The following is a 23,121-nucleotide window of genomic DNA, read 5'->3' on the forward strand; positions in this document are numbered from 1 at the left end:
CATTCTGCAGACCTGCTGTTGGCTAGCGGACTGCCCTGTGAATCCACGGGTTACATTTACATTGAGTCATTTATCAGACGCTCTTATCCAGAGCGACTTACAGTAAGTACAGGGACATTCCCCCCGAGGCAAGTAGGGTGAGGTGCCTTGCCCAAGGACACAACATCATTTGGCATGGCAGGAAATTGATCCGGCAACCTTCTGATTACTATCCCAACTCCAACACTGCTCAGCCATCTGACTCCCGGGTTGAGATTCATCTAAACAATATTTATCAAATTGTTATAAAAATTATGAATTATTCTAGGTGTTGATGACAGTGAAGTCACTTACTAAAGAAAAATACAGATGGCAGGTACAGTGCATAAGGCACACAGAGACTGTAGGAAAATTGGATGGCGGAAATGATTCCCCCTCCCACTCTGAGAGAATAGGGAGTTTACTAAACAACCACCAGGTGGCCAATTAAAGCCGCTCAAGTAGCAGTAGTAGAACAGAACTGAACAACTTTTACTGAACAAAACCACATCATACGTCATAGAGCTAAATACCAGGGAGTGTAGCGCTCAGTCTGATCAAGCATAAAAGATTGACTGTTTTTTTTCTTACCAAAAACGGATCCTAAATGAAGCTATAAGGCAACAGCGACCATAGTCTAGGTACACAAAAACCTGAAAATAAATGATAATAAAAACAAAGAAACACATACAAATTAAAACAAAACGGAAATACTAACATGATCAATAAATAGCCTATCAAAAATGTTTTTGCAGAGCCTCGCTGTACTATGATACTGTTCAGGAAGGGAAGTATAGGGGATAAATTCTGGTAAAAGGGTGTGCTAGGCTTGACAAGGAAATGCATGACTGGTGGGCTGAGGCGGTTGACAAAGGCTGAGGTAGAAAGCCCAAAGGCCCAAGCTTGGGGTGTGGCTTTACTCTGGAAGACCAGGGTGGTGCTTGTACCTGCGTCGGGATTAAGGAGTCGAGGAGAGAGATCCATACCACACACACACACACACACACTCAGACGTGTCCATTCTCTCACCTCCCATCACTCCACACTGCAAACACACCCTCCTTCCCCTCCCTCCCTCGCTCCCCCTCCCTTTTCATACCACTGGTCACGACTCCATAATGGAGGACACGGAGCAGAGCGAGAGAGAAAGGGAGGGAGGGAGGGAGGGAGGGAGGGAGGGAGGGAGGGAGGGAGGGAGGGAGGGAGGGAGGGAGGGAGGGAGGGAGGGAGGGAGGGAGGGAGGGAGGGAGGGAGGGAGGGAGGGAGGGAGGGAGGGAGGGAGGGAGGGAGGGAGGGAGGGAGGGAGGGAGGGAGGGAGGGAGGGAGGGAGGGAGAAGTGGGATGTAACCAACCCCCCCACACGTCACTTCAGGATGCAGCCAGTGTGATCCATGTTGACTGCAGCTGGTGAGGACTCGAGTCTGTAACAAGCCTTGGTCAGAGCTGGATCCAATAGGATTACAGACCTCAACGTCCATCTGCCTGGGTTAAACGGCCACCGTGTCACCCTGAATAACCACCCACGGGGCCACGTTTGTGCCACTAGATGTCAGTAGAAACACCCCAACTTCAACACACACAAGACATATAGCCTTTCCAGGGGTCACACTGCAGGTCATTTTATAACACTGATAACAAGTAGCAATGATTAAGAGTGTATCCGAACCAGTCTACAGTCTAGTCTAATTCTCGCCCTCTTTGCATAGCATCTACCCTGAATGTCTAAATCTCCGACTGTCCCTCTCTCTCTCTATGCAAGTCTAAATATGGAAGTGGTTTCTGCAGCAGTGGACTTGCAGGCCCCCCCCCCCCCTCCACACCCCCCTTCGCTCTCTCTCCGGGGGGACACACACGCAGCAAGGACATTGACCTGTGGTTCCCAAAGTCAGTCCTCTACAGCGATGCATTGTTGGCTGGATATAGGAAGAGTTTGAGTCGAGGGGAGGAGGTTCTGCAAGTAGCGAGGGGAGAGTTTTGGCAAAATGGATCTTGATGTGTCGTGACACCCATAAATCATTCTCTCTGGTTTCTCTTCTCTGGTCAATAGTGGTTGAGAAATGCAAGTAGAAAATATCCCCTCCTCTGTTTGCCAGAACTCTATTTTAGGGGCGACCCGGGGTGGTTTGTTTTGAAACCGTAGCACTACCCGAAACACAGCCATGACCTATGCTGGAGGGATCCAAAGGTTGAAAGGACAGAGCTTGAGACAGCTGTTCTAGTCGCGCACATGTCCATACGCCATGGTGGTCTCTTCTGGGGACGGCTTTTAGGCACGGGAACAAAGAGATACGACACAAACAACGTCCCAAAATAATTCTTGAAAAATATCAACAGATCTTTTAAGCTTAGATGGTTTACTGCTCCACAGGAAACATTGCCACAAAAAGGGCTACAATTCCAGTTTTTTTAATTATGCAAATTGTTGAAAGTGTTATAAGTTTACTTTTTGTTGCATGAATATCAACAAAACACAAAATGGCACACAATTACAATTTAAAAACAATATTAATTACAATTAAGTAAAAAAAGCTAACTAATCACAAAGCCTGTTAAAAGTTAGCATTTAGGCTGGCTAAATGTTTGCTCCATTTTACCGCCAAGTACAGGTGTCTGGATACTAAGCAGGTGTTCACATACTTCATATAGTGAAGCTTTACAGGTAATATTTCATTGAACAAGTTTACTCAATTCCAATCAACTCACAGATGTCGACACTTTATTGGATTAGCTGAATAAATACAGGGGCTACAAGGAGTCGGTGCTCTAGTGCTCCTAACTACCTGTATATCTCCTTATCTATCTGTGGGATCTGACTCGTTTCCAGGCCGCATTTCTGTTTTCATGTCCTCCCAGCCCTCCTGACTGTCTAGCTTCCAGGGCTAGCAGTGGGTGTCTGGGGTAGCTGAGTCATCCAGTCTTCATGATGGTTAAGCAAAAGTCAGAACCATCTGCTACAGTAGCGGGCCTTGCTCAACCTAGCTTAGCACAGTTGGTAATGTCCCTTCTGGCTCTGCAATATATCCAGGCAGAGCAGTACAAATGAATCTTAGCAGAGCATCATCATCACAGAAGGCTCCCCAGATTCATCTTTTATGTTAGCGGTGATAAAGGTTCCACAATAACAGTGGGAATTACAAGCACTATTTATCACCCAATCACTGAAAATGACTCTGATTAGAGTGTGGGGGGTGGGACTGGTGTTGCTGTAAGAGGATGAGATTATCAGTTATTGTCAATGGCTGGGCGATGATTTACCACTGTAGAAAAGGTTGTTAGTGCTAAGCGTCAGAAGCAACTCGGTTTTGGCCACTAATGATTTGTGGGGATAAGCCCCACCAGCTAAGGTCATACAAAGGGGGTGGGGTTGTGGGGGAAAATAATTAGTGCCAGGTCACTTCAGATCCTACTACAACCAAGCTTCCAACTGGGCAACCTCATTAGCTTTAAGATTAGTATTTGTTATTGTTCTTGTGGAGAAACTGTTTTTTAGGAACATATATTTTCAGTCAAAAACACACAGCAAATAAGCAAAAGGTCAGTTTGAGGTCAGACTTATTTACTACTTATTTCAAAACCACCTCACTTATATATTTGCGATGGACTAATCAGATGCTGGACTCTGTGGCGTAATGCAGTCAGAAAAGAGGGTCTCCTACCGTACAAGTTTAGCTTAACCTTTGGGAGACATTCCTATTCAGTACTTTGCCTACCCTGCCGAGTGTGAGTGTGCTATAATGTGTGTGATGGGGTGGAATGTCTAAAGAGCTTTGAAGGGCCAAGCTACAGAAACCTGATTAAGGCCATTACCTTACACCAACCAGTGTACGCCCCCCCCAAAAAAAGACAAAATAGCACATACAAAAAATAATTAGAAATGGGTTAAATGGCTCAAGAAGCGAGATTGTACAAGGCTAGTTTTCCCGATGATGGTCAGTGCGCTAAACTACAAATGTTTAAAATCCGATTCCCAAATAAATGTTTTTTTATTTTTTATTATACAAATTGTGATTAATTCCCATTATTTTCTCTCTTCCGACATATTTCTGGCTCCAGATTACTGCAGGAGATTTGACAGCAATGAACAAACAGCCCCCTGCTGATTCCTTAGAAATCGGGAACTACAAACTGAGCATCTAGACTCTACAAATACATTTTTAGACTGATAGACAACCTTCATTAGCTGACATGTAATCCACTGTTATTACCAATTGGAGGTTGATGGGAGGTTAACGTTTGGTGAAACAGAGCATGAGCATAGACAATAGTCCGTTTTACAATCGTACATTTGTAATCCTGCTAAACTGTCTTTTCCCTCACTGGACGTTGAGACGTTCTGTAAGATTCTGGATCCCTGGTTCCCACAGCAACCACCCCCAAACCACACCCCCTCCCCCCGGGTGCATCTCCTAGTCCCAATAGGACTGAAGGCTATCTCCTACCCCCTCACCCCCCACCCCAAATCCATTTGGCAGCTGCTTAGCGCTGAAAACAGATGCCCCCTATTGTGTCCTCATCTAACCTTCGGGGATACATTTTGCATGGGTGTCTCCCCCCCCCACCAGCTTGGTGCTACGGCAGTATCAGATTAGCACCTGAGTTTCCTCCTCTCCTCAGGCTCAAGCCCTGTAAATGATTTATCCTCTACACTGAGAGAAGGTTAGCACCAGGAGGAGCGGATGACGTAGGAGTTAGGGTTAGCCAGAAGGAGGTGGAGGTAACATTGGGCAGAGCCCAACCTAACCAATCGAACGCAGCCTTGTTCAAGAGTTGCTTGGGTCGCATTGTAGAAGGCTAACCATAGCCGCTGTACAGAAGGACCCAGTTAACGGAAACACACGTGTCTTTGCCGCAGTGCAAAGTTGCTGATTGTTGGAACCAGCTGCAAACTAGCCGGCATGCTAATCAATCAGCCACCCAGCTAGTCAGTTATATGGTCAGTCACACCACCAACTAGTCAGTGTGTCACTCAGTCAAGCTCTGTGTCGTATTTCAGGAACACCTGTTCACGTTGGCCCTTCCTTATTTCTAAATGTTCCACGATCATCTTTCTCTTGGGACACAGAACACCTGTTCAGGATACGATGTTGTTAGTTAGTTGATCTATTTTGTAGTGAGATTTGTGACAATAGATCTAAGCTAGATCAAAAATGTGTGTATTTTGACACACTAAAATAGAACTGGCCTTCCTTATATTGGGTGGATCCAATCATGTCAGCCCTCCAACCATACCATCCACTAATCCTCAATTCTCGTACCATTTAATTATTGGGTTGACATCTCGATTTCAAAACAATTCTTGATTCATCACAATTCTTGACTTGATTTTTCACCACGTCCCCTCCCCACATCCCCTTCTTTGTTGCAATGGGAGGCAAACAGAAGAAGACATTCCATTAATCGTTCACACACCCAGAACCATAAACTCAGAATGACATAACAACCTCATCCCTATGCCTAAACAAGGTGTTCTGTGAGGTGCTCAAAAAGTTTGAAATCTACAGTCTACAGTAGACCAACATAACTACAGCATTGTAATGGGAATCAAGTATGCTGGAAGAAACCTTGTTTGTTCATCGGTAGAGTACGTACGTTTTTGAGGCTTACAGTATCACAAAAACGAATCACATTAAAACAGTTTTGAATGATGAAGCTCTTTCAGTGAGCCACCCTCAAACAAAGTGAAAGTACACACATCGGAGCCGGCATTCCAGTTAGGTGCTGTCGATCCCAGATCAAAGTTTGTTGGCTACAGAAATGTTGCCTGACTGGCAGCCAAGGGGATGTGTGTGTGGGGAGGGAGGGGCATGGGATGGGGTGGGGAGAATTGTAGGTAACTGGCAACAATCCCACAATATTTTGTTATCCTTGACAAAGGAGACACACCCAGACCGGCTAAACGCTAACCGTTTCCGGGCTTGCTCTGCGACCCATTCTTCTCTGTGGGAGTTCTGGAATGCGCCACACTGTGTCAGGTGCACCCAGGGAGGGGCCCCCTCTTCAGAAGCGTTGCTAGGAGACACGTGTTGCGTGCACGTGGCGTAGCCCCCCTGCTGAGCACAGAGAAGAGTCGGATGCATGGGGGCACAGGGGGAAGGAGCTGCTTCCATCCCACTCCAGTTAGTCTTTGCCGTTGCCAGCTTATTGTTCCACAGGTTGACAACAGGGTTGCTGTGTTGAATTGACAGAGCTTAGTGCGAGAGACCGTGTTGCGATCATCCCCATGGCTCATGTTCGGATGCTTCCATTTTGGCAGCAGGAGAGAGACTCCTAGCAGACACTGCTGTCCTTAGATGAACCGCGTGCCTCCCACACACACACACTCGCGCCGACAGCCGCATGTACAGACTAGCACACACTCGCGCAGACGACAACACACACTGGCGAACACGAGCACACGTACACACAGTCGCACACGCACGTGACTGCAGTAGAGAACTCAAGACCACGGCCGAGAAAATGGAACGGAGACAGCGCGAGGAAGAGAGACAAAAGATGGTGACAGCAAGAAAGAGAGTGGGAGACACAAAACGTTTGCACAAAGGTGTGTCTGTGTGAGTAAGAGAGAGAGAGAGAGAGAGAGAGAGAGAGAGAGAGAGAGGGGAGAGAGAGAGAGAGAGAGAGAGAGAGAGAGAGAGAGAGAGAGAGAATCAGAGGTGTGGTTTCTCAGTCCATTTCCCTCCAGCCTGACAGCATTGTCAAATGCATCACGTTTGCACTTACATGACTCACATCAGTCCATCAATCTATCTAGCCTCATGTCTGTCTGCACTATAAATTCATTTCTTTTCTCCCAAGTAAAATCAAGTAAGGAGGTACAGTACACAATCACTGTTTCCCTTCCCCGTTTATCCATCTGTGTGTCTGTGTGTTGTGTTGTCTGGTTTGTGGTAAGTGAATGGCCAAAGACGGGAGAGCACTCACTGTGATTGGCTTGTTGCCCTGTAAAAGGGATAATGCTTAGGTCTTCAGAAACTGTCCTGTCACTTAGGAATTATTTTTTTCATTTCCTCAATCCTCACCAGAGTGAGCAAACTACAGGTAGGTGAAATCTACTAGTGAAGAACTTCTAAACTCGCCTTTTCATTCACTAATATATCGTTAATAGACATGATCCTTCTTAATGATTCGAGTGTTTTCTCAAATTTGCATTGAGAAGTACGAATGTGTCTGGAAGGGAGAAACCCCTGGAGACACCATGAGGGGATGAGCTCAGCCCCACGGCTCCAGTTCTCCCTGCTGCTGTCCCCATGGGTACCCAGCACTCTGTCCCAGCTCCATTTCCTCTCGTCTCCCCTCCCCTCCTCTCCAGATCTGCTGACACCAAGGCCATGAAGGACATGGCTCCATGCTACAAGGACAACATGGCTGGTAGGGGGGGGGGGGTGTATCTTATTCTTGCTTTCGCTGGTCGAACACAGTTGAGATGAAGTCGCTGCAACGTCTGGGGATCCGCGGAAGGCCTCAGTGAAAGAGAATAATCACAACTAATACACGAGCACATGTTACACTTCACGATTAATGTTTACTACTGTTTTCGTAGCACTTTCTAGGTTGGGTGTGTTTCAGGAGTGTTTTGAAAATGGTAACCTGGCACTAACTACTGGCACTTCCACGTGCCAGTTGACCGCCAGTCAGAGAGGATTAAGGTTGCTGACATGCAGACACCTAAGGCAATATATCAGATGTAGGAGATCAAATATCTACCCCCCACTACACCCTATCTGACCCCTCACTTCCCATGGAGTCCCTCTACCTCAAATATCAAATACACCCACCGACCCTTACACCCGCTGTGCACCCCATCACACACACACACTAATAATACACACACACACACACACACACAACTGGCCCCCAGCCGGTGCAATCAGCAGGTCTGTCCTTGAGCAGCCAAAATGAGGGATGCCTTCGTGACACATTATCACCACCTTTCCTCCCCATCACTCTTCTTTCCCCCTCGCTCTCTTTCAGAGATCCATCTGCTCTCATCAGCGGCACAGAGAACACACAAACCAACACACACACACACACGCACGTACGCACACAGTGTCAACCTACCTAGTTGTCATGCGTGTCAACCGACCAAGCTGTCGTGCAGCTAGCTTAGCTCATGCTCAAAACACACAGAGAATGCATCAAGAATATGATGTCACGTTTCACGACGTGTGACATGACTCTCTGGTCAGACAGCGGAACACCTGCAGTAACAGACCGACCATATCGAGGAGCTCAACTGAGCCATTCCAGAGATCTATGGCATCAGCCGCTATCAGATGTTCAAATAGATCTACTGACTGGCTGGAGAGAGTGGACCTGAGCAGTTAGGACAATTCAAACAGTTCCGCTATAGTATGTTCTAGTTTTTACTCCACAAAAAATACCCCCCAGTTACTTCACAACGTGGGGAACTTTTGCTTCTGCAGTAGAGTGATTGTATGCAGTATCATAGCGACTGCAGGGCCAGCAGAGGGGAGCTCGCTAGTTCAACTGCGAGGCCGCCTTCCACTGCATGTGACAGTCTGGTCTCATGAAAAAGGAACCATATTAGGAAGGAAAGCACCTTCTGACGAAAACAGTTACAGACGGACAAACAAAAAGAGAAAGAGAGACGTGGGGTCGACTTCCTCAGTGCAATACCAAGCGTTTTGACCCTGACTGGAAATGTTCAAGCTAATTCGATTTTGCTAACCCGACAGCATGTGTCTGTGGCCTTGGCCGTGTCATGTGTGTGTGTCGTGTGAAAGAAACGTGCTGCTTTTGCCTGTGTGTCTGCTGATACATGTCACGTGGCTGCGCAGGCTACTGGTGCGGCAGCACTTTAAATAAGGCCTGCTTGCTGATCAGACGTGACGCAACAGCTTTGAACTTTACAGCTGTCACATGAAAGGACGTCGCACCGGATGTCACTCTCTGCATTCAAACCTTAGAGGCGGACTGCTTTTACCGCCAGGATACATCCAGAACATATCCAGAAGTGACATGTGGAATGATGAGACAAATTATTGTTGGTGCCTTATTTATCTTCGTTTGAGTGGTGCTATTTTTTTGCCATGTCTGTGTAAACCTTCAGCCTGTTTTCAGTTTAGGTTGAACTTGGCTGTGGTTGGAGAGACTGCTTCCAGGCTTGCTTTCTGAGAATCAGTAAACAGCCCACAGACACACACTCCTGCTCTATTTGGCACCTTGTGATTGGTGACACAAGGAGAATATCTCTCCCATTTCATGTGTATGGAGTGGAGGACATGCTAGGCTGGCCTGGGTGCGTGTGTGCGTGTGCATGCCTGTGTGTCTCTCTGGTGACCTCCAGCGAAAGAAATGTTTATGGTGACCTTCACGCCAGGAATACCACAGTCTTCACACACAGACACACACACACACAGACACACGCACACACACCAGTCAGGGTGGATGATTAAAGCCCTGTTCTTTTATGTCCCTAACCGCTTGGCTAACTTGAGCGATAGAGGAGCAAGAGTCTGTGTGTTCCGTAGTGCTTGTGGGATTGTGTGTGTGTGTGTGTGTGTATGTTTTCATTGCCTCATTGAATGTATAGTAACAGAAAAGGAAGAGACAGAAAAAAATAGTCCAAAGCAGGTTGATAAACCCTTGATAAGAAAGTACAGGACATGTCGCAAGATGTTTTGATACTGGTCCCCCAGTAGCTTGAAACACACCACCTTCCTATGGACTTTGGTTCACCACCACACTATCCTACGTGCCAAGGAGATAAGAGGAGGGAGAAAGTGTTCAGTCTGTAAGAGAGAGATGGAATGAGAGACGAGAGAGAGAGGACAGAGATGGATTAGGAAAGCCACGAAGGACTTTGTCTCAGGTGCGATGTTCTGATGATGAGTGGGCTGATCCGCCTGCCTATCTCCATTCTCATGTGTGGATCATCCCGTCCAGCACTGTCTACAGTCACATCTACAGTATCTCTCTCTCTCTCTCTTTGTCTCTCTCTTTGTCTCTCTCTCTCTGTCTCTCTCTAGCACTGTGTGTAGTTCATATCTCTCTCCCTCCTCTCTTTCACTACCCCGGCTATTCCCAAACCATGGGTCGTGATCCCCTGTGGGGGTCGCGCAAAATGAAACCAGGGTCATGGGAGAGGAAACCAAAGTGTCTCTGTAGTGCCTGTTAACATGTGTAAAGCGGACGAGCAACGTCCAAACGTTTCAATACATATCCCCGGGCGTTTTCAACCAGTGTGTTTTGACGTCCATGTGGGCCGTGTTGTTCCAAGTTCTGACGCAACGTGCAAGTACCCCTCTCTCACGTGCTGGTAAATGACATGACACCCCCAAGAAATAAAACAAAAGCATTGTTTAATTGTCATAGCCCCAAATCCCAGGATTCCATTTGTACTAAAGACAATCTGAAATTCAGTCAGATGTTTTACAAGTGACTGTCATGGCACTGTGGTATTTCTGAGCCTTTCTGTGAGGCATGTTGGCAGTACATGAAGCCATCCTACTCTGCTAATGGCAGCCCCAGGCTCTCAGCAAAGATGGATGTTGTGCCTGAGATGAAAGTACCTACATTTCAGCCGGTGTAGGTTCAAACTAGGTTCTATGTCCCTGTACGCTACACCATCAAGGGGCTTATCTATTAATACCGGGGAGAGCTAGGGAGAGAGATTGCGAGAGGAAGGGCGAGAGAGAGGGAGTGGATGGATGGATGGAGGGAGGGAGGGAGGGAGGGAGGGAGGGAGGGAGGGAGGGAGGGAGGGAGGGAGGGAGGGAGGGAGGGAGGGAGGGAGGGAGGGAGGGAGGGAGGGAGGGAGGGAGGGAGGGAGGGAGGGAGGGAGGGAATATCCCTCCCCCCAGGTTGCATGACTGAAATATTCATGGTTGTTTTGTAAGTTCTATATTGATGAACTCCCACTCGCCTCCTCAAATAGTTCACGTGTGTGTGTGTTTATGGATGCAATGTACTAATGCAAGGGTGGTGGGTGAGCAACTTGGTCATTTCACCAGACTTCATCGTCAAGCCCTTACACCGTTTGCTTAAAAATCATCATGTGGACATACTGAAGCCAGAGGCCAGCAATGACACCATTCATGGCTGGATTGGGAAATGTGTTACAATAAATCATGTGTTCTGTAAAAATTGTCAATGATGATATAAAATGAGGTGTACGGTTGTTAAATGTTCCTGTTTAGCAGTTCTTTACTAAACCCAGCTTTCGTTGCAGGGAACAAACAGAACTTGGACAACTTTTAGAACAAATCTGGGTTCTATTCAGCTCTTTAGTGAGCCAACCTTGAGCTACTGGCACCAAACAAATGACTCAGTGTGCCTTTCCCATTCTAATGATTCTTGAACAAACACACACACACACAAATATACATCAAGAGAGATGGTGGTTATGTAGTGACACCACCAAAACCACCATGTTCTTGTCCTCGCTAGAGACACCAAGCCCATATGGAACAAAAAAATGAAACTTCTAGAATGTGCAACTGGACCTTTAAAGATTCTAAGCAAGCCAAAAGGAGTGGGTGAATTTTCTTTTCAAATCCATGGGCCTCTTTCTTTGCTAACAAAGTGACAAAGGACATCCACACTGGTCTCTCAGCCTGAAGACAGAATGAAGTATAGTCCTCCTGACATATACCTGAAAGAAATTATCAAGGGCCAAACTAATGTACCCTCGAGTAGTCTACCTTTCACATCCTCTCTAGAGTCCTAACAGTCAGCCAGGGGCTTCATAGTCGTCTTTAAGCGACACCATCGAAAGGCAAAAAAAATTGTTCTGGTCCCCAGAGCAGTAGTCTGGGCAGCGGGCTTGTGTGCCAAATTGCTTTCCCTCTTCTTAAAATCACCTGGAGTCAAATACCTGCGGAGAAATCAATACTCCATCAAAACCCCCCTCCACATTAGCCTTCTCTAGCACTCTGCCAGGTTTGTGTATGCTCAGACTTTTACTAGACACAACACACTCCAAAACCCCCCCCCCAAAAAAAACACTTGACATGTGATCAGTGCTATTTTGTGGGTGAACATCTACCACATGTACACATTCATTTTACCGTTCCTGTCCACTAAACCAACCTACTTATCACATTACACATAGAAAACAAAGTCCAAAGGAAGTCAATTAAATCTGTCATACTGAGCAGGTATCTGGAGATCTGTGTCTGAGGGCTGATGCAGAGTCAGATGGTTATCAGAATACATACACAGCTCTGACTACGTGTCTAGGAACTTGTGATGTCCACATCTACAAACCGCCAGACTGTATGCAATTCCCATACACTGCTGCCGGAAGTATTCAAACACAACTTGGAGGTAAGGCAAGGTTTTACAGAGAAACGAGCAAAAGCAGAGAGAGAGACATAGAGAGAGAGAGAGAGAGAGAGAGAGAGAGAGAGAGAGAGAGAGAGAGAGAGAGATGGAAAGAGAGAGATGGAGAGAGATGGAGAGAGAGAGAGAGAGAGAGAGAGAGAGAGAGAGAGAGAGAGAGAGAGAGAGAGAGAGAGAGAGAGAGAGAGAGAGAGAGAGAGAGAGAGAGATGGAGAGAGAGAGAGAGAGAGAGAGAGGGAGAGAGAGAGAGAGAGAGAGAGAGAGAGGGAGAGAGAGATGGAGAGAGAGGGAGAGACAGAGGGAGAGAGAGATGGAGAGAGAGGGAACGTGGAACAGATGCAGAAACAAGGTCAGACATAAAAGTGTTGAGGGAAATGTGCTGTAGAAAGAGTTCTAAGAGAGGAGAAAAGTACAAGGGATTCTGGGTTAGGGTTCTGATGATGCAAATTCTCCCAGATTGCACCAAAAAACAACCATGCTAATCAAACAGCAATTACACCAATCAGACCATGTCACAATTATTTAACTTGTGAAAGCGGATAGTGGGGGCTTTCACCAGGTGAAAGGGAGAAAGGCCAACACAAAGCAGACACACCACAAACTCTGATAAGTTTGTATGGTGGAGCTGTTGAACTTCTAGGGACAAAGTCAAGAGACGGGAGCTCCAGATCAGAGGGGATGTCTTTATATGGGCAAAGATACGACACTTTACCTTCCCAAAGCCTTTGATTCACTTCAGAACGTAATGAAACTGCCACTTGTCCTTGCTACACATGCTCAGAAAGAGGACGTTATTTTACATACTTGTAAATGTTGACGGAAGACTACAAATGATTTACACCCATTCACTTTGTCATGATTATCTTCTTATTCTTATCCATGTCAATGGGAAAGGTACAAACAAGGAAGTGAATGAAAATGAACGCAGAGCACACATTTTACTACTCACGTACCCTAGCTGATATGAGTCATTAAAACACACCCTTGTTATTTCAACATCATCTCTGGTATGTTTTAAACACTACAGCAGGAACATTACAGAGCCATATGTGCACATCACAGGACAAGCCCCCACTAGTTGAAGAACATGAAAGTCTTTCCAACCACCCCAATAAAAAGAGATTCTTTTAGAACAAGTTGACAACAACACAAACTCCTCAGGTCCTTCCTTGCTCTCCACTCATCCAAAATGCACGTTTCTTCCTTCCCTCCTGATTGGATGAGTGCTGCTGAGTGTGAACTGCAATATATTCAGGTCTCTATGCAGATATTTTATGCAATTCAGGCTTTGGATGAAGGAGACATGTCACTCCAGGGTTGCTGAAAGGTGAATTCATGCCGCAGTCTGGGGTTGTGTACGCTCTGAAGCAGGTTCGCTCTGAAGCAGGTTCGCTCTGAAGCAGGTTAGCTCTGAAGCAGGTTCGCTCTGAAGCAGGTTCGCTCTGAAGCAGGTTTTCTTTGAGAATCTTTGAGTCTCTGCTCAGTATTTCCTCAATCCTAAGCAGGCATTGGGAACTGAGGGAGCTTGCAGTATGGTGTGTGCCTGCCTAAATCATGCCCACATGGACTCCAATCATGTTCTACAAACGTTTCAAGGTTGATCAAATGAAACTGGATAACACATTAACAGTTAATTTGGAGTGTCATTGCGGGTTGGAATACTTTCAGTTTCACTTTATGAATACTTTAAATAAGATATTTCATTAACTTGCAAAACGTGTCTTATGTTCCTTCCTTTCTTCATAAATGTTAAACATAAACACAACAAAGTGTGGAAAAAGTGAAAGGCTCTAGAGTAAATATTTTCCAACGTTATTGGACTGTATGTTCGTACTGGTGTCTTTTTATGTACTGTAGGCGTTTACAAGTCGCTTTTTTCCCCAATTGCATTAAAAGACCCGTTTAGCAGGTACTTATACGTGGACAGCAGGTGTGAGAAGCTGTGTGTGTGTATGTGTGTGTGTGTGTGTGTGTGTGTGTGTGTGATTGAGCTTTTAGTCAGTAAAGCCATGTCAAGCTGCCAGTCTCTGGTCAGGCCCAGTGGAGCTCCCTTACCGGATCTCTCCAGTCACGCAATCCCTGCCTAAGCCTCCCCATCACTAGGAGAGTTCACCGCTGATCTAGGTCAGCAAAAGGGGGAGGAAAAAAGGGGGAGGAAAAGGGGAGAGTGGTAGAAATAACTAAGGAGCAATCTGTTAACCTGTGATCACAGTGCCCTAGTGGTGAAGGAGGGTTTGTCATTTGCCCCGATTGGACAAACGCCTTTGGAAAACCGTGTGTGTGTGTGTGTGTGTGTGTACTGTTTTGAACTTCTCAACTGTTCTTAACCTCTCTCTCTGCCTCTCCTCCTCATGCTCCTCCCCCTGTCTCTGAACCTCTCTCCCCCTGGGTTGGCAGATAGGGGCCTGTTGACGGCAGAAGCACCACCATGGCAGTTCTACACACCTGTACACTTTCCATTCTCCCGTTCTGATGACACAGCATTGAAACAGCATACATGTTGAGCAGCCCCCACCAGGACCTGGCTGTTTACCTGCATCTGTGCACATCTCAGACAGCAGTCCCTGAGGTCAAACTGCACACGCCTCAAAAGCTTCACACTGTACACACACACAGAACAAGAGTTGTCGCCCAGCTATCGCACTTTTACAGCAACTCCTCAGAGTTGTTTCCGACGACAGGTTAGAGCATGTCGAAAATGGTGTTGGTGGCGTCATGCAACAGTCGGAAGGGTTAAGTCGAGTGTTTCTAGCAGAGGAACAAGGAAGAAGAGTGAAACAATTTTGAGAGTAGGTTTCAGTGAGAAAGTGCATCATCATCCTCCTCTATATCCTCTTTATTCCCTCAAGAGACTAGTTGTCATGCGAACTTCACTTAGTTCTAGCACAAGCCTACAGAACCTGGCAACACTTCCTATCCTGTACATACTCAACTTCAGTGAGCCATGCTTTTCTGTGTACTGCTAAACCTTTAATCGGACGAGGGCCATTAATACAGGAATAGCTATTGTGTCGCTACATTGAACATTTGAAACAAGTGCATTAACTTAACCCTTCGCTACAACTACCAGTGGCAACCAAGAAAAACAGGCCTAGGAGCAGGTTCACAACCCCAGAGTCAGTTACTGTATGAGCTCTGACTACGTGTCTAGGAACTTGTGATGTCCACATCTACAAACCGCCAGACTGTATGCAAAAATATGTTATCAAGCGAGCTTATTATATCACGCTGTATTAAATAAACAGAAAAACACATGAAGCGTTCATGGAAAAACATACAGTACGGTCAAAGCTTGTGACATGCCAAACCAAAGGATAAAGAGAGTTAACAGTTGATTTACAACCCTATTGTCAATATCCAGTGTTATCTCTGCTGAGTACACGTTTTTCTAATTAATGAGCTGGGTCTGTAACTTAGCTGGCTAAACCCCAACCTCCACTCTCGCCCTGCCGGTCTGAGCCTGCCTCGTCTCTCCAGGTGCCAGGTTACCGTGTCTGGGTTGGCACGAGGGCAACACTGCCCAATATCGTGCCACACTCCCCACATTGGAATTTTCCTGTAACCTTTCTTACTGTTTTACAACCTTCCAAAGGGGGCGGGCCACACTCACTGCTTTTCTGCTGAGCAAGTCCGGGTGACCCTGACCATGTCCTCTGGATATACGTACAAACACACACACACACACACACACAAACACGCCACCTGGGCTATTTCAAGTTCACATTACTGTGTGTGTGTGTGTGTGTGCGTGTACACACTTGGAAGGTTAACTATTCCTGACTCGACTTTCTAACAACTGAGCTGGTTATAGCCTACTGTAACTGGTCATACTCTAATTTACAGAACAAATCCTTCCATTTCATTCATCCAACCAATGCACTAGAGCCCACATCTTTAAAAACCTAAAACACAGTATTTTTGATCATCATTCATTTGCTATTGACTGTTGAGGTCTTATTGTCAAATGCCAATTGATATAACAAACAACTGTACTAGCCCCAAATCTGAAATGCAGCCCATCCTTTAACACCGGCAAACCCTTTGTTCCTCTGTGCTGACTATTTCCTAAGGTAACTTGGTTTCCTCATGATGCACCTGCAGCCTGGTTACCTAAGCACCTGTGATGTCATCACACAGCCTGCTCCTGTTACTCTTCTGGTTGTTTGTTTGAGAAAAAAAAATTGCTTGCCATGGCACAATCATTTGAGAATAACCCTGTGTTATGCTGTGCACATGACAATAGATGTTCTGTCTGGACATTGCAATCACATAACCCTCCCCAGAAACATCATGGTTTTGCCACAGTCAAATAAAATCCAGCAACCCTTTCAGACAAAAATAGCCACATACAACACACATACTTGGTATATATACATTACAGTATATATATACCAAGAACCTATATTTGTAGAGTGATTGGTTGGCAGTAGGGCTTAACTACCTCCCATTTGCTCCCTCTAGGCATTCCTTGAGATGTGATCGATTCTGTCGTGTTGAGAAGTGGCACGATGTCACTCGGGGATTGATTCGAAACCCAGATGGACATGCACAAGCGGGGCTTTGATGCAGACCTTGTGAAGACCACAAAGCCTCTGTAGAGGTTAAGTAAGGCCACACTGCCACCTAACAGCACGACATCAGGGGGCCGGGGGCTACAGTACGGCACCTCTTCTACCCCAAAAGAGCTGCTTCTATCTCACATTATCCTCATTGATACTGATCCTTAGATATAGTAGCGAGATGAAGAGGGAAGTGTGGATGAGGTGAAGTCATACAGAGGCAGGGATTGAAGTGGCACGTAACCCACATAAAAAGCCAAGCTAAATATAAAAATCCCTACTGACTAGTGAAAGTAAGGGGGACGAGCCTCCATGCCTCCTGCCCACCAGTACACACCTGGGGCTTAGAGATGCACACTGACCCATGACAAAGCAAACCCCCGCGCCCCCTGCAACTAACAAACGGGCGGGCATGCGCACACACACCCCCCTGGAGGGAGTTTGGATGAGGAAACCGCCGTATTCCCATGTTATCTGGGGACAAGCACGCGATGACTCAACCGACACGACGCAGGGAGTCTTACAAGGAGCCTACACAATCCATTGATAACGTCCAATCGCAGGAGGAAAAACGCAGAAAAGGGCGTTCGTCAATGCATAGATTAGGTTCGATACAAGTTAATTATACAGCTCAGTCGGCGCGAGAGATGGTCAGAGAAAAGACCAAAGAGCCACATACGTTTCAGGAGAAACATTATGATGAGAAAGATGGCTAGAGACTGTAGAGGGAGAGAGAGAGAGACAGAGAAAGAGAGAGACAGAGAGAGAGAGAGAGAGAGAGAGAGAGAGAGAGAGAGAGAGAGAGAGAGAGAGAGAGAGAGAGAGAGAAAGAGAGAGCCATCGAGGACAGCCTCAGTTCTTAAGTGCCTGTCTCGTCCGCAGAACTAATACATTAGCTTCAGCTCCTGGAGGTAAGGTGAGTCACACCAGACATCAGAGGGGTTGAACACAGCACTGCAGCACACCTTGTCACGACTACTGGCCCAGCTTAGGGGAACCACTGGTGCAGCATAGGGTTGTACAAAGTCGCTACGTCCTATTAAATAATGGAAGTAGAGTTCCATTGGCAATTTGAAAGGATCATGGATAGATCTTGGCACATTGCCAGAAATCCCTCAGCAAGTTCAGGCAAATGACTAGGGTTAAATTGACCTACAGTATTGACTGACAGCCCAGACACTGCTTGCTTCTATAGTGTAGCTATGCACTTTGGTATGCTCCCCTGTGACGGTTTAAATACATTATTTAAGAATAATACATTTTGATGAGGGGAAGTGAGATAAATGACATTGCTGAAGCTTTAAAAGATGGTGCAATAGAATCAAATGTGAGAAGATTTACAATTGATGTCAAACGTGCTTCATTTAACCTCTAGGCTATGGGAATGTTGTGTTGTGGCGATAAGTCGGATTTATCTTTACATCCTCTTGACCGGCCTAGACTGAAGTAGCCTCGGTAATGATTAGTGGTGAGCTAGGTTGCCAAGAGCAGTCACATGCAGCCTGCGGGAGGGAGTGTTGCCCTCCCCGGTCTACGTCACTGGACCCCCCCCCCCCCCCCCCCCATCTCTCTCTCGCTCTTTTTCTCTCTCTCGCTCGCTCTGAAGCTACTACTACGCACAAGAGCGGAAAGCACATGACTGCAGCAGCTTCGTGTTCTGTAACTCTGGTCACGAGGATGGAGTACTGTTACGATGCCTGCAGTTAGAACGCGGCAAGCACTCAACCAAATAACCCCGAATAGACATTAAGTAACACCGCAAAGGCGGTTCAAATACGAGTGATCGCATAATGTACAAAACCTGTCCAAATATAAAACTACGTCAATCTGCGTTTGTACTTGACCCGCTGTTCTGTGAAGCTTCAGAACAGCAGAGGCTATACTCAAATCCAAGATACTTTGTATCACTGGCACTTACTGCCTTTCCTTTTTTGTTTGCATTTATCAGGGACGAAGTGCAGGCTTTGTCAAATTGTTAACGTCTGTAAAAATTGTGCAAGCATTGACTAGAAATATTACTATATCGCTTTGAGCTCTTAACTGACGCGATTTTTGGATCTTATGCAATAATTTCCATCTCTTTTAGATCGCAAACTTGCTATGTCAATGGCACACTGTCGGTACTAAAAGTGGTTGCGAGACAGTTCTTCAGTGCCAATGTTTGCACAATTCAGAATTTATACCCTAAGATATCTTCTACTTGGCGTTTAACACCACTGTTTTACATTTTGTGACTGGTGTTCCATATACAAGTCGCCTTGTGAACACATCGGGTTTTGTAACGCAGCGACTGATTACGCAAACGATTACGAGAACATAATCACATGAAGTTTTCACAGATGGGCTAACCATTCTGCTTAGTTGTACACGTCGCATCACTTAAATCCCTGAAATAAAGCTTAAACCCATGTGTACGTCGAACTCGACTTCCACGGTTCACTGTATTTCATCAAATCTTCGTAAGTATTTAGGCTACATCTTATAGCCAATTTAAACTCTCGCACGTTCAGACTACCCACGTGCCCAAGATAAATTCAGTTGTATTTAAATATAAGTAAGTCACCAGGGTAGCCTAAGTCTCTTATTTAAGTAGCAAAACTGCGTTTCTTTTGGAACTGTTATAATGCAAAATCAATAAACTATCAATAATATTTCGTTTTTATAAGTTCTGTTTAACCACGTTGTCGGGGCTGATGACATTTCCTTATTACTCCACGTGAAGTCCAGACGTCAAGGCTGACTTGGAGACACCGGTTACACAGTGCGCGAGGATGCTGTCATACAGTCACGGGCATCCAAGACGGTGACATTACACGCACTAATGTCAATAACATGCAAAAACTAACACCTCACCGTGTGGCCATAATCCTGCACAGATAATGACAAAGCATTGTTTACCTGGCTCCCGGATTTTTCTGTCAAGTAACTGAAGACAAATGAAGAGAGCTCCTCATCCAACAGTGAAGCGCAGTCCGCCATCTTCTAGTGAATGAGAACTGAGAAGTCAGAGAGCGGAGTATACGGCTTACCACACACTTGCTATAACCGTGTCAGACGGATGATGGCGTAGTTCCGAACTGGCACTTTGTTATGCACAAATCACACGAATAAACTTATAGCAAGACAGATTTTAAAAGAAGGTGAGGTAAATATTGGCAAGGTGCAAGGAAATTAATGGCTAGTACCTTTGAAAATGCTAACATTGACCCAGATCTTAATGTGTGCCTCATTCGGAGATAACTCAAAATGCATAGGCTACTAGGATGACTCAATATTATGCAAATTGGCCCACTGTTGTTCAATTGTTATTGAGCCATAGCAATCATTGTTAACAAATGCAGAATACCCTTGATCAAATGGATAGCAGATGTTATTTGGAGTAAATGAATAACATAATTATTCTGCATTTAGGCAGTTTGTTGTGGTTTACGGTGCAGGCGTATGAAGTAAGTAAATAAAGATTCCCCATGCCCACCATAACATGGGCAGTGATTTGTCGGTAGGGGATAAACAGGGGGGAGGGGCTTAGTAAACTGACAGTACTGTAAACCCACTTCTTCCTAGTAGCCTACACTAAACTCTTGTGTTTAGCCTACTTAATCATTAATTTAGGATTCAATCTAAAACGATAGCAACAACCGGGTAAAATTGCCTGCTATTAATTCTCCACAGTGTGCCTCCTACACAGTATGTGTGTCATATTAGTTCATGTGCTTGAGGTTCCAACAGAACTACACTCATGTATGTGCTCAGAAGCACAGCCGGGTTGTGTCAGTAGTAGCCACACCTGCTTTTCTCTACTCCACAAGAGCATTTCTGGACTTCAAAGTCTCACTGTGAAGTGTACTGTATCGCTTGTAGTCTCTAAAAAGGCCTACCACAATTTAAATAATTTAAAAAGTCTAAGCAGTGTAGGTACATGTAAACCGTTATAATAAGAGGAACCAGCTTAACGCTTCCCTTCAGAGTCCTTTATGGAAATTCTTCCATGTAAGAAGAATGTGCCAAATATAACCCACCTACTGGTTGGCTGGTATTAGTGGACAATAATCTTGACCTGGTCTTTAGACTGTCAAATGTGGCTGGACCAGATACATGACTAAAACCTGCCTTAACCTTTGTACTGTACATCACAAATGTGTATTGCATAAGTACAAATGTATGGGTACTTATTTATTTATGGTTACTAAATTGTTCAATGTAACCCCTGACCTTGTAATGTTAGGCTATTGTTAGTTGTGGAAATCCCTAATGTATGATAGTTATTGAGGCAGCAGTACGAAACAAATTGAATAATAAGAACCCTGTGAATGTAATGCAGATATAAGCCCTCCTATAATAGTTCAAAAACAGTGCACAACCTTCCTCACAAAGCCCACGGTTCCATTAGCCTGGGAACCAGATGAATCTTCCAGCTCATGTTTGATTTGCGCTGGCAGATGGGACTGGCCACCCGCCCATTCAAACAGATTTCCCTCTGACGAGAATATGGTCGGGCCAATCACAACCGTTTATTTGATATCCTAACATATAGCTACCGGCCCAGTCTTTCAAGTGGCGAATAGCAGACAGCCACAGGAACGATGCAGTTTGAATAGCTGTGTTGCCCTTATCTGATTTGAATGTCGATGTTGTCTTAAACAACAGCAAAACACATCTTGAGTAATTGAGTTCTTGCTATGCACAGCAGTATCGGGTCAGGATTTCCTTATGGAGCCATCTGTCTATGATAATCTGATAATGTATCTGTCTACTGATGCATCTACTCCAAATATGTATCTACTGGCTCTGTATATGTGAACAAGGGATCGTGTATTATATTTTACAGGTGTCAGCATAAAACATTACCAGAGTTGTGTGACTTCACATTTCTGAGTACAGCAGAGAACTGCAGGTGTGTTTTTTATTCCTAGGCAACGTTGCCTGAGAAAACGTTCATATACACACCTAGCCAATCAGAAGTACAGGTGCCCGTATCCAATAACAAAAGTGCCGATGCCCCCGATAACTCAAGTGTAACCCCAAACAGCGCCAACAAGGTATAATTGAATGGAATTGAACCTGTGTGGATTCCACAGAGTATGGGGCAGGCAAGAGTCCTCATTACACACCACTGAACCATATGGGTTGGAATAAGGATGTTGTTTCAAAACAAACATACCCTTACAAAATGTCCTTTCTGCTTCAGCAATATCCATTGTAGGACTGTGAGACCAGTGCAAAGACTTAACTACAGTGCAGGCATTGATAGTTAATAATCAGCCACAACAATGTTTAACTGCAATATAATAATTTGCAGATATTGTTCACAAGCACCCATCCACAGATTATCCATCTAAACTGTTCCATGATCCCAATCAGAAATGTTTCAGTTACTGTTCCACAACTTGAGGCAATCTTCCATGTCACACTAAAGGAAACAAGATTGTTTAAATAAAGTTGTCATTCTACACATGTGCCAATATCATTAGACTTACACTGGAAGCTATTTGCTATTATTATTGTTGCTTGCTTTCCTACAGGTCTTACAGGACTTTTGAGGTTCATGTTGTTTAATTGTAACTTGTTTTACTACATGCTCTTATGGTTCTGGCTTTTGGCACTTATTTGGTTTTTCACAATGTGTGCTTCATGTTTTGTCTGCCCACTATGTTTGGGGCTACCTCGTTTTTATGATTTATCAGTGACCTATGCACTTTTATAAAGCTCTCTCTTGGAAGTCGCTTTGGATAAAAGCTAAATGAATAAATGTAAATGTAAATTTGATGTCTTTATCCTTGTAGTATCCAACAAAATGGCAATGAAGTGTCCTACACAAGCACTTGTCAGAAGTACTAAGCAGTGTCTTTTTCTTGAGTGAAGTACTCAAGTATGTGTCAATGAACCATAGAACAAGTGAAGGCCGCATGCTTGCAGAGCTACGCATTGAGCCATGCCTGCTGTAAGTTCCCCTGACATGGTGAATTCATGTTCAAACAGACTATACAAAACTCTTCAAATGGGCTCCCTTTAACCAAAGTGTTACCAACCAAACCAAGTGTTCCGCTACGGGGGGAAACAGATGAACCATGGTTGGTTCCTTCTGGTCCTAAATGTATTGATACTGATCATTTAAACATGGACTTCCATGTTGGGAATATCTTACAGTAATATATCTGTCGGTTGTGTTGGTTACTCTTGGTTGATGTGGCGGTCTAGACTCTTGACCATGAATGGCCTGTTATTATCAGTCATAGTGTGG

The 23,121-nt window shown here is 45.2% G+C and overlaps 1 protein-coding gene across 2 annotated transcripts in view; it reads right to left on the reverse strand.

Annotated features, from left to right (window-relative positions):
* The window catches only part of ppargc1b (peroxisome proliferator-activated receptor gamma, coactivator 1 beta), a 34,199-nt gene extending 14,339 nt beyond the window's left edge, over nt 1–19,860 (reverse strand). For both annotated transcript variants that reach the window (XM_084706505.1, XM_084706498.1), the window contains exon 1: nt 19,779–19,860. In XM_084706505.1, the coding sequence (XP_084562631.1) occupies nt 19,779–19,859 (81 nt within the window). In that variant the 5' untranslated portion in view covers nt 19,860. The remainder of the gene's footprint in view (nt 1–19,778) is intronic.
* Nucleotides 19,861–23,121: the final 3,261 nt, after the last annotated feature.

Source organism: Hypomesus nipponensis, chromosome 1 (genome assembly GCF_054491055.1).
Source record: "Hypomesus nipponensis isolate SF chromosome 1, ASM5449105v1, whole genome shotgun sequence".
NCBI lineage: Eukaryota > Metazoa > Chordata > Actinopteri > Osmeriformes > Osmeridae > Hypomesus > Hypomesus nipponensis.